The sequence below is a fragment of the Erpetoichthys calabaricus genome, chromosome 8 (genome assembly GCF_900747795.2).
Source record: "Erpetoichthys calabaricus chromosome 8, fErpCal1.3, whole genome shotgun sequence".
Lineage (NCBI taxonomy): Eukaryota > Metazoa > Chordata > Cladistia > Polypteriformes > Polypteridae > Erpetoichthys > Erpetoichthys calabaricus.
Window position 1 is genome coordinate 73,274,399 of NC_041401.2, and position 12,873 is coordinate 73,287,271.

Consider the following 12,873-nt stretch of genomic DNA (forward strand, 5'->3'; position numbering starts at 1 on the left):
TTTATCTTAAGAGTAGTGTTTCTCAACTTTTATGGCCTTGGGACCCCAGACTTACCTTTTACACTTCATTGATGACCCACAGAAAGGATTTGAAGAGTGTGGGGATGTTCCTGCCACCATGAATTAAGCACGATTAGAAGAGCAAAGGGAAGTGGGTCCCCTTGATGAAATGAGCACAGTCAAAAACACAACCAATCATAAATTAAGGAACAGAAAGATGGGGAACAAGGCTTAACATTTGCTACAACAGTCATATAATTCTTTCCATGGGTATTTTTTTGACTTTGTAGATTTCAAATACACATGTGACACTGAAATTAACTATTTTCAGAAGTGATGCATGATGGACACTAGCCTTTCAAAACCTGAAGATTCAGACGTACAACAAATTGAGAACATATTGAGGGGATAAAACAGAACCTTAAAATAGTCAAAATATTCAAAGCTCAGAATTTATTAAAAAAATATAAAAAAGTAGCACAATGTCTTTAAATAAAGTAAGCATTTAGACATGAATGTTAATGAGAAGCAGAATAATGGATTTAAAAGTATGACGTAAAAAAAGTGACAACCAAAAATGTAATACTTCATAGACTAATGACTGAATGAAAAAATATATGAAGTAATCCTTTAAATGTTATTGATAGATTTGATAAAGAATCCCAAGATTTTAAAGTATGATATAAACAGGGACAACCAAAATTTAATACTTCATATATTTTTTCATTCAGTCATTAGTCTATGAAGTAATCCTTTAAATGTTATTGATAGATTTGATAAAGAATCCCAAACACAGAAACAAATTAGTCCTCTTAAATAAACTTTTCTCTTTTCAACAAAGGCAACACTGAGTAGCCATAGAAGATTAACATACTTATATATTACTTTTCTAAGTTACTTTTTGTCAAAGCACATCATCATCACCCAACCATAAATATTTGCCAAAATGAACTGTCCTCAACACCATAATGGATTTATAATTAGGACAAGGGTGGAAAAAAATATATAAAAGTTACTTTTCTCATAGTTGACAGAGTGGTATGTTAAAATGTTGACTTTAATATGATGGACAAAATGCTATAAATAGTACATTTACCACCAAGTTTTTTTTTTTTTTTTTTTAAATTAACATTAATTATTTGACTACAATGCAAAACAAGCCTTAACAGCTCGTCGAATCACCACTGACTCGCACGCTCAGGGATTAACTTTAGTTTGTGGGCCAACGGGAACCTACGGTCAGATGGAGAAATCTCATTACAAAGGACTGAGGTAAGTGAGGGAAGAGGTAAGATCATTTCTAATAAATGCAATGAGACATCATTAGGTCATTAAAATGACTCTAAATGATTTTTTTCTCCCATTCTCAGATCCATCAAAATTCAGGGATAAAAAGTAAGCTGAAGTGGTAGGATCACTGCATTGCTTAGTTATAGTACATGACCAAAGCAGACTGAGCAAACTAAAAACAAAGTACCAACTACAGTGATGTTTGTAATAATAAAGTTCAATGATGGTTCTTATAATGCTGACATAAGGCAATCTCTAAGCATCCCCTCACACTTGGCAAAAATGTAAGGAAAGTGGCTTTGAAACAAGTATCCTTATTAATTAATCAATCAATTTTTTATTGTACATTTCATGAAGCACACTATTATAAGGGGATTTATAAAGTAAACATAAATGTGCTACAAAGTAGCAAGATAAAAAGATCATATGGATGTAAACTACAACAAAGATATACAAGATGAACCTGGCATAAAAACTTACTGTTTAATATCCATTGGGCAGATATTTATCTAGATGTTCTGATTCTCAAGTATAAGAAGACACTTTTTGTCAGAAATTGAATTTTGTTCATAACTAAGTTTGTTCTAAGTTGTAACAGTCAGCAGCATAGCACACAAAAAAAAAACCTTTAATATTCAATGAATGGCGTACATACATGCTACACTTCACTGTAACTGTCTGTATCATTTGTATCAATCATTTCCAGGATTGGTAGTAAGACAACATATCCATTAAGAGTTATTCCTTCTTTGTACCCATAAGAACCCTATGATAGACAAAAATGATGTATCAAATTATTAAATGGTATCCACCATTACAAGGCAAACAGCTGCCTGGTGGATTGAGACAATAGACAAAGGAAAAATTGCCATTGGTTTACAGTTAGTGGTCAACTGTCACTACCACATGCCATGTGATTCACTGCTCAAGCAGCCTGACATAATAATTTTCAGAGGTGAATGTACCACAAACAGAAATTAGTAGGACTTCTTGTCAAGATTTTCAAGACAAGACTTAAGATAGACTCATGCGGCATTTCATATTGCAAAATGTCTCTGAACATGATTTATCAAGAAGCAAGAGACCAAAAACAAGGCAACAAGTTCAGACAATAAGAACTTGCATTCTTTTATGAAATGAATCTACATGATCAAGTGAATGTACTTCTACATGGCAAGCACAAACAAGAATATTGTACATGCAAGGGGCATGCTTCTCAATACAGATTTCTCTTCATTTGTTATCAATTAGGAAACTGCACACAGAGAAAACTAAAATATACTTTAAGAGTTTTGTGATGAGAGGGTAGGCTACTACTTCTCTCCCCTCATCAAATCAGAGGAATTTTACAAACCAAAACTATAATATATTCCTTGCAAATAACTCCATTTAGTTTGACATAAAAATTCTGTACTTCACAAGTTTAAATTGAAATAAGAAGTACACATTTCAAGTACTTCACCTGAATATTAAATTTCCTTAACTTGTACCTCAACTTTCAACAGATCAATTTAAAAATGAATTGTGACTGAATCCAAACATGTATTATAAATAATAATTTGCTAAAGGAATACAGACAATAAAATAATTCAGATAACATGAACATAATAATGAAATACAGGAAAACCTCATGGAGTCTGCTCAATTTTCAATTATAGAACCTGCACTCTTTATTACCCCTCCTTAAGTATTTGCAACAATTTAATTGTAATCTTTTTAGTTAGCCAATAAAAGGTGTCATTTTGCTTGGCTTTTCTCTCCAACAATTTTTAAAAATCTGATGTGGGGAGCACAACATTTACAACAAGAGTACATTATATTTGGCATGAACTTCTGAAAATATATGCAAGATGCAATACCACTGAAACTTATTTTTCACTTTTCAGTCCATTTAGAGGGCAAATCTGTACTGTATTTAAATAAAATAAGTTATTTTTTATGTAACTTAAAAGAAATTAATTATTTGGCCTTCAAATATTTGGAAGAAATTGCAAAACATTAAATAAAAAAGTCAATTTACATAAAACTATGTGAATTTTGTATTAATGCCTTTACTCGCAGTTTGTTTCATTTAAGATGCTAAAAATTACAGAAGAAGGAGTACACACTCACATCAGCCATCACACAGATAGAATGACCTTGGTATGAACAACTGTAGCTCTTAAACGGAAGATGCCAAAACTGGACTCCATTGAGGTCCTCTATACATCACGAGACAGAAAATGTGCGGGAAATATAATGAAAAAGCTCACTCACAAGGGCAACTATCTGTTTCAATTATTATCGAAGAATTGTTACCGGTCACTAACTACTAGACATATAAACAGTTTCTTTTCTACTGTAGTCACTATAGTTAAACACAGCCTCTAATTCATCTCTCTCTTTTCCTAATTTTTAAACCATTCCATCCATTCTAAATTATATTTATTTTGTGTTTATTTAATGAGGACTAGCTTCATATGTTACTGGGCAGAAATCATATTCTACTTTTCTATACTGTTTTAGATATTTCTGTTTTGTGCAATTTATCTTTCACTACTACTGTATATAATGTGATGATGTAATGTATTGTATATTGTGTATTTCAACTGTATTTAATAATTGTTTTTACCTTGTTATGTATATGGATGTAACACCAAGAGAAATTCCTAGTAACCATGTTGCCTGGCAATAACAAATTCAAGAGTTGAACTGAAAAAAGTTTATTAAACAAAAAAGATAATTACCTGCCACAAACAAACAGAAAGTATGGTAATTTAATAAAGGCATAAAATGTAATCAATGCTTCTTGGTAATCAGACTTTAGCTGTTGTGACTACGGCATCTGAAAATGTTGAACTTTAAAAGCTTGAAAGCTAAAGCTTTGGATTGAACCAAACATTTACCAAAGTTTTTCTTTCACAAATGCATATGTCAATTGTGTAATATTCTGAGAACTTGTTTGGCTATTGTTGGTATTAGCTTTAAAACATTGCTTTTTAAAAGCTTAATGCTGAATAGTTGGAATTCAGCCAAAACCTTATCAGCTTTTAAGACTAACAAGTGCCAGTTGTCGGCAAAATGTATTAAGTTGAGTTACTGTTTACCACAGATGTTTTCAAAAATGTTTAAAACATGATGTAGGGATATCAAAATGGGTCTATGCTTTGGAAAACTGAAGTCATGTTTTCATGAAACTAACATTTAATTCATATATGAAATATGGACAAAAGTAATAAATAAAGAAATGATCAAATATTGGGAGAAAATGTAAATTAGCTGCAATTACTCAAAATTATCTTATGAAAGAAAATCTAACATTTCATTTTTGATGTTCTATTTTCATTAAAATAAAAGAGTTTAGAAAGCACAGCACAAGCTGCATTACTCAAGATATTCTAGTATCACTGGGGAACAGATATTTACATTTATTAAAAACTTCCACCATTTTTCCATGTCAAGTTTTTCTTTTCCTTTTTACAGCATTATATGATTATCTTGGCCATTATTTTAAAGTTCATGCTTCTTTCCTTAATCTAAAATATGAAAAAAATCAGAAAATGATTTTTTATTTGCTGTTAAGATGATGTAGTTGTACTGTAATGGAACAAGGGTTTTTGTTTGATATATCCATTAATTTTATTGCCTTAAAACTTGTTTCTCACGTTGCTTCAACAAGGAGGGTGTTCTGAATCGACAGTCTATAGTATTTTTCTCAAACTTTCCATGCATCTTTTAACACAACATTCACAAAAAGAAGCAGAAAAGTCCCGTTATTTTTTGCAAACAGTAAACAACCATCAGAAATATGCCCTAAAGCTTTCATACAAATACCTGTGTTTAGAAAGGAACTTGGCAGATAAAAATGTTAGACTTCAGGTTGTTTTTATTTTCTTTTTTCATAATTATGACTATATTATTACTTTAATGTTTAATATTTATTGCACCAATATTTCTTCACTGGTCAAAACAATTTTATGAAATGGTGTTAATTCTGTTATATCATGAAAATAATACATATTAATCATAATGTACAAATAGGGCAGAAGGTTTCTCTGTCTGTCCATCCATCCATCATGCATCATTTTATTAAGGCAAACACAGTTAGTCATGTACAGTAAATTCAAAGAATGTTAAACTGCCATTTTTATCATTTAAAACTGTCAAAGACTAAAAGATCACCTGTATTGCTACATATAACAAATTAATCACAAACCTTTCTTTTATTGAAATCAGTAACTTCAGTTCTAACTTATTTGAAACTGCAAAAAATATCAATGTTATATCACATAATTCAAAAATAATATTTTAACATTAAAATGTTTTGAAAGAAGAATAATGTTTAATTATTAATACACACTATGTTATGTTAGATGGCTAATGGGGCAGCAAATTCAGAATTTCAAAATTTATGAAATTAAAGGCAGCAGTAAAAAATCTGAAATGTTTTTCAGAGTTATTTGGGGCGTTTACAAAGCTTACTGAACTACTGCATGTCTTACACTGTTCCATTGACAATGGCCCTTTTAAATCAGATGGGAAGATCTACTACACAACTAAATGGTGTTCCCATGTCTTACAATTAAAAAAATGATGTTTCTTATTCACACTGTTGAACCATGAAGAATGTTAGTAATTCAAAATTTTTTGTATATGAAATTTCCTCCTAATAACAGTGAAGAAAGTACTACACAAAAATAAAACAAATATTTGTCTGAAAGTCTAGCATAATGCAAACAAAACTGCAGGAAAGCAGTAACTGAAAAAGAAAACAAAAAAAATCACAGTGGTTTGATTGTCAACATTTAAGTGGAATTTGTATGTGCCATGTTACACCAAACAGCCACTCTTCCGGAGTTTAAAATGGGGTTCATACAGTGGTGCTTGAAAATGACTGAGCCCTTCAGAATTTTCCATATTCCTGAATATACAGACCTTGAAACGTCATTAGATTTTCAAACAATTCCTAAAAGTAGATATAGAAAACCCATCTAAATAGATGAGACAAAAATGTCATATATGATCATTTTTTATTAAGGAAAATCACCCATAAAATCACATCAGTGAGTGGCAAAAGTATGTGAATCTTTGTTTTTAGTATTTGGTGTGATCCCTTTTTTTACAGCATTAACTGCAACTAAACTCTTCTAGTGGGTCTTGATCAGTCCAGCAGATCAGCTTGGAGAAATTATAGCCCATTCCACCATTCAGAATCAACTCAACTCAGGGATGTTGCTGGGTTTTCTCAAATGAACTACAAGCTTCAGGTCCTTACACAACATTTCTATTGGGTTAAGATCAGAACTTTGACTTGGCCATTCCAAAACCTTTATTTTATCCATCTTCAACCACTGTTTGGTAGAATGACTTGTGTGCTTGGGGTTGTTTCTTGAGATGTTGTCATTTAGAATTTGCTGGTACAACTCAGAATTCATTTTTCCATCCACAATGGCAGGCTGTCCTGGCCCAGATGCAGCAAAACAGGCCCAAAGCATGATACTACCAACATCATCTTTCACAGATGAAATGAGGTTCTCATGCTGGAATGCAGTGTTTTTCTTTCTTCAAACGTAATGCTTCTATTTTGGTTTCATCTGTCCACAAAACATTACTCCAATACCTTTCAGGCTTGTCCACATGCTCTTCAGCAAACTGTAGACAGGAAGCAATTTTTTTTTTTGGAAATCAGTGGCTTTCTCCTTGCAACCCTTTCAGGCGCTGCACAATTGTTCAGTGTTCTCCTCATGGTAGACTCATGAACATTAACATTAACCAATATGACAGAGACTTTTAGTTATGTAGAAGTTTCCCTTGGTTTTTTTGTGACTCCATGGATAATTACATGACTTGCCCTTGGAGTGATCTTTGTTGGTTGGCCACTCCTGGGGAGAAACTTCCTTCATTTGTACACAATCTGTCCGATTGTGAATTGGTGCAGTCCAAACTCTTTAGAGATGGTTTTGTAGCCTTTCCCAGCATGATGAGCATCAACAATTGTTTATTTTTGAGGTCAACTAAAGTATCCTTTGTCCATGGCATGATACTCTGATACTGCACAAATGTGTTTAAAGATGAAGCTCTCAATAGAACCTTGTTCTTTTAATATAAACAGGGTACTCATTCACACCTGATTGTAATCACACTGACTGACGACCATGACATTCATTGAAAACACCGGACTCTAATCTCACCTTCAAAATTACCTGCTAGGTTCACATACTTTTACCACTCACATATATGTAATACTGGGTACTTTTCCTCAATAAATAAATTACCAAGTATGATGTTTTTGTCTCATTTATTTAGCTGGGTTCTCCATATCTACTTTTAGGACAATCTAATGATGTTTTAAGTCATATTTATGCAGGAATATGGAAAATTCTGAAGGGTTCACTAACTTTCAAGCACCTCTGTAGATATAATAATAATAATGCATTACATTTATATAGCGCTTTTCTCAGTACTCAAAGCACTATCCACACAGGGAGGAACCGGGAAGCAAACCCACAATCTTCCACAGTCTCCTTACTGCAAAGCAGCAGCACTACCACCGCACCACCTGTGAGGGATATGTAGAAAATGCTTTCTTTTACAACAATGCCATAAATTAATACAAAATAAAGTTGGCAAGTCTAAATTGACCCAGTATGAGTGAATGTGGGGAGAGGAGGTGTATTGTACAATGTGCCCTAAAATAAAATAAAATGGAAAACCGATTTTTTTCCTGCTTTGCATCCAAAGTTTCTAGGAGAGAAGGAGCCCCCACAACACTACAGTTCAATTGTAGATACCAAATACCTTGCACATAACAAAAGATGTGAATAAAATATGTACAGTTTTGTACACCTAAATGTTTCACAACAAAACCAGTAATTCCTGCAGGATGCAACATAATATTTCTGTGCCGTGCAGTTCATAATTTTAATACTGAGGGTAAGAGCAGGTGGAACTGATGTGGTTACTTGTGAGAGGGTGGGGCACAGAATGAAACTTTCATGAAGTAGGTAGGTGGGACATGAATTAAAAAAAAAAAAATCATTGATAATCAGTTCTGCATACAAAACCACACGACATCTAACCACAGATTTCACAGTGGATGTGAGTGGGAAAACATTCTTAGTTTACAAGAATGTCGTAGGGTGGACTAATTTTGGTTAATGCAAGAATAAGATGAAACTGTTATGTAGCAAATAGGTTACCGATTTTAACAAAAGATTTCTGGCGCTAAATTTATGAAAATGTACACAAATAGAAGACATACAGTGTCTAAAAAAGAATTCAACACATTGGAAGTTTTTACATTTTATTATTATACAACATTGATAAATCACAGTGGAATGTATCATTGATCAACAGAAAAATTATTTTTAATGAGCTATTTAATGTCAAAGTGAAAACACAGAACAACTAAAACTGCGCTGCCACCATGTGGTGAACCAACAAAATTAGTTGTAGGTCCACCACATTTAATTGATGATAAAGGAATACAGAAGCAATGCAGTAAGCTAAATGAAAAATAAAGGATCTTCACAGTTTTATACAAAGCACTCTAAATAATATGGGCTTGTCTGTTGAATTTTGTGGATTATTTAGGCAAATTTAGTTAAGATATATATGAAGAGCCATGTCTTTGAATAACTTAACACAGTTGAAACTCTGACATGATCTCAGCCATTATTGACACAAAAAGGACAGAAGCAGCCCCACAAGCTATCAGTACCAAAGTTGTCATCAAAACTTAAAAGGAGGTATGACTGTAATCATTAACAAATCAGTGCATTCAGGAAACTAGGAAGGCCAACAATAATAGTGTGACATACCATAGGTTGTCTTAGGAGGGCTTTGCTTTGAGTCTAGGATCCTAATAATTAGACAGCAAGACACAGCAGCCATCTAGTGGTTGGGAAAAATTATTTCTGACTAAAATGTATATATAGATGTGAACACGATTTAAATAAATTTCTTAATTCAGAAACATGTATGTCATGGGTAAAAACTAAATATAGCTCTTAACTTGATTAAGAAGGATTGAGAAGGTATGTATGTATGTATATATGCAAGCATATGTGTGTAATCTGCATAATATACAGTAGTTCCACCGAATAGCACTGCAAACCTAACTGGGAAAATGAAAACAGAAACTTCTTCTCCACTCAGGATACAGCAATGTCTCATACAATGAATTTAGGGGTCTACTAACAAGTTTAATTTATTCTCTATTTTTCTTTGGAATTTGCTTAATAACAATCATTTTATATACAAACTAGAAAAACACAATCAATGTTGACAAGGGGACAAGTAGTGTAAGGGTTAGAACATTTTCCCCACCACACTCTAGCATGCCTCTTCCTGACCATACCCCTTTGCTGGTCTGAAAAACCAATGCTGAAGTTCCAACTTTCTTCCTTCCTTTACCAATTGTCAGTGTCGCTACTATTTGAACCATTGACCAAAGAAGGGAACTGTGTATGATTACAAAATGAAAAGTCATACCACATTTCAAAAACGTCTTGAGGGGAAACACAATTTAAAAAATATTTTCATTTAAAGGAAAAAAGAGATAAAGAGATCTTGGTTAATTACAACAGTCTGCAATAAAAACATTAATAATTAGCTTGTTTTATATGTATAATATAAGCATTTTTTGCCTTTTTAGAAAAGGACTGCAAAAAGTATTTTCTGTTTTCACTCCTTGCAATTCGTTTGCCTGGAAAAGATGTCATATTATACTTTAAATATACTAACAGGTGAAGAAAAATGCATGGTGAAGACTGCAATACACTAAATTAACAAACTTTGTGAAACATTTTATTTCCTATTTTCTTGTAAAATCTCATAACATATAAATCTCATAAAAATAACATTTCTCTTCTGCTAATGGCAGCTCTTGAGAATGTCCGACTAGCCTTACTGTGTATATCCAGGCTTTCTCTGACCATCAAAGGGCTTAAAGGGATGCATTAACTACAGTCAATAACATGCATTATGGCAGAATTATAGAAAGTGGCTATGATAACCTGTATTTAATAAACTACGTAAACCTGCATCTGGCCAAATTACCTCCTCTACTGAAGTCTTTTTTCAGTAATAAAAATAAAGATCTCAATAATTCAACTAATATAAATCCATCATTCATTTATATCTTGCCCTGCTTTCCCATTCCATCCAGCTCCTTTTCTAAATTTTCACCAGTCAGATGAGGTCGACTACTTGTGTACTGGACCCACATCCCCATAACATTCTTAAATCCTGCATGCATGCCATAATCCCAACTGCTACAACAATAGTATATAAATCCCTTAACAATGGCTTTTTGCCAGCCACTTTAAAACTGCTTAAATAATCCTATTGTTAAAAAAAGTTTGGTTATGTTGCTGATAATCTTTACAATTTTCAGCCTCTCTCTCAACTTTTCTGTCAGATGTTCTTAAGCGTGTTGTAGCCTCCTACATCACCAATTGTTTAACTTCAAATAAACTGATGGAACTCTTTCAGTCTGGTTTCAAAGCACAGCTCTTCTGTGAACCTGCCTTGCTTTGGGTAACCAATGGTTTGCTTGTGGCAGCAGACTATAGACCACAGGTGTCGAACTCCAGGCCTGGAGGGCCACAGTGGCTGCAGGTTTTCATTCTAACCCTTTTCCTAATCAATGACCAGTTTAGTTACAGGGCCCCTAAACTGTGGAATGGTCTGCCTGCTACTATAAGAGATGCCCCTTCGGTCTCAGCTTTTAAATCCCGGCTGAAGACTCACTACTTCAGTTTAGCATATCCTGACTAGAGCTGCTGATTAACTGTACAGACTGCATCTCTGTTGTTAGTCATTAGCACTTAAACATAAGTAACATGACAGTTATAATTGTATACTAACCCTCACTTATTCTGTTTTTCTTCTCGGCACTCAAATGTGGCACTTGGTGCCACGGCCCACCTTCCAAGTTGTTTTGCCTGCCTAAGGAAATTTAATTTCTATAGTGTTGTTTTTTCCTCCATGTATAATTCTAAACCTGGCCTGTCCTAAACTCCCTGTCCCCACTCCAATCCCTAGTTTAAACAATCCTTAACTAGCATACTCATACGCCTCCCCAATACGTTGGTATTCTACAAAACACAGGAAGCACCATCTGAAAAACAAGAACTAAGCCGAGTCACAGATGGAAGGACATAAGACATCCATCAAAGTAAACTAAGTCATAGATTTTCAAGCATTCCACTGACTTTGAGAGCAGCAGAGTATGAGCTGAGGAGTTATTTTGGCAAGTCATCTCTAAGCAACCACTACTGTCTTTCAGACAAGCTTACCGGTGTGGGTTGAAACTACAAGCTAGGTTTAAAAACTGCTATAGTTTCCAAGAGGCAAAAGGAGTTAAATGGTTTAGGAAATAAAATCAAAGTTTTGCATTTTGCAAGTTTATCAATCACTCAAATTAATTTCCTAGTTTTCAGGAAAAAGCGAAATTCAATTTTAACAGCTACACTTTAAAAATTGTGAAATGAAAAATATTAAAACCCAGAAGATGATCAACACTCTAGTCACCCCCTCCCCCATACAAAAAGCTGTTGTACTAAAGAGGTACTGCACTAACTGTAATTCTTAAAAAAATGAACAAAAGATATGCTTGATCCTGAAAGGTTTCCAACTTTGCAACTAACCTTTTTTCAGCAGTGTATTTACTTGCAATGCTAAAAGTGTAGGCAATTTTAGGATTTCAATAACATTCCTTGGCAATCAGTTCATCATCATCATTACTTCACTTTGTGTGACTGTGACTGTAGTAGAACCAGTATGTGTCTGGGCCTAAATGCAAGTCTTCTCCCACTGGGTGGCTGCGTTTGCTACACCCTTAATGAAGACATTCATTGGTGCATCCTAAGTACGTGCTCATACAACATTATCTGGCTCCTCTCTTGAGCCACAGAAGGTAAAGTTCTACTTCAGCATCATACTTCTAGCTTTAAAGATTACTATTCTATAATACTTAATATTGCTAATAATATTAATTTTTCAGGCAGTACAGAGGTGGCAGTAGTTAGCTAAACTGTCTCAGAAAATCAATTAAAAAGGCAAAATATCAAGGGTTACTTACCAAATAAAGAAGAAAAGTATGAAGACCTGTCCCAAGACCAACAGAGGACAAAATGCCTAAGCCTACCCAGTAGGCACACCATAGAAATTTCTTCTCTACATACTGCACAAACTGCAAAATAAATAATGTACAATACATACTCTGTTTTAGGGAAGTCAAACAGAAAGGAAACAATGTTTATTAGCACCATATAACAAGACTACAATACATGGTGGTCCAAATCTAGTTCGACTGACAACTGCCTCCCCACCATTTTGGACTGCAGGGCAGGTGCTGCCATCTATCGGCAAACAAAACAAATTTTAAGTGAAATTTCTATGTGCAGGGCAGGTGCTGTGAATTCTCTATGTAATAAACTTAATAAGTTATAGCGTAATGAAAATTGCATAATTAGATCTGGACCACCCTATATAAAACAAAACCCTTGAATGTCGGAATCTGTAAGATGTTTGGCAGGACTGGAGGTTTGTGGTGGATATATAAAAAGGTACTTATTCCTTTGAAATTAAGCTGCTAAC

At 33.8% G+C, this 12,873-nt stretch overlaps 1 protein-coding gene across 2 annotated transcripts in view; it reads right to left on the reverse strand.

Annotated features, from left to right (window-relative positions):
- vmp1 (vacuole membrane protein 1) overlaps window positions 1–12,873 on the reverse strand; it is a 124,268-nt gene that overhangs the window by 89,634 nt on the left and 21,761 nt on the right. For both annotated transcript variants that reach the window (XM_028806793.2, XM_051931317.1), the window contains exon 5: window positions 12,356–12,466. In XM_028806793.2, the coding sequence (XP_028662626.1) occupies window positions 12,356–12,466 (111 nt within the window). The remainder of the gene's footprint in view (window positions 1–12,355; window positions 12,467–12,873) is intronic.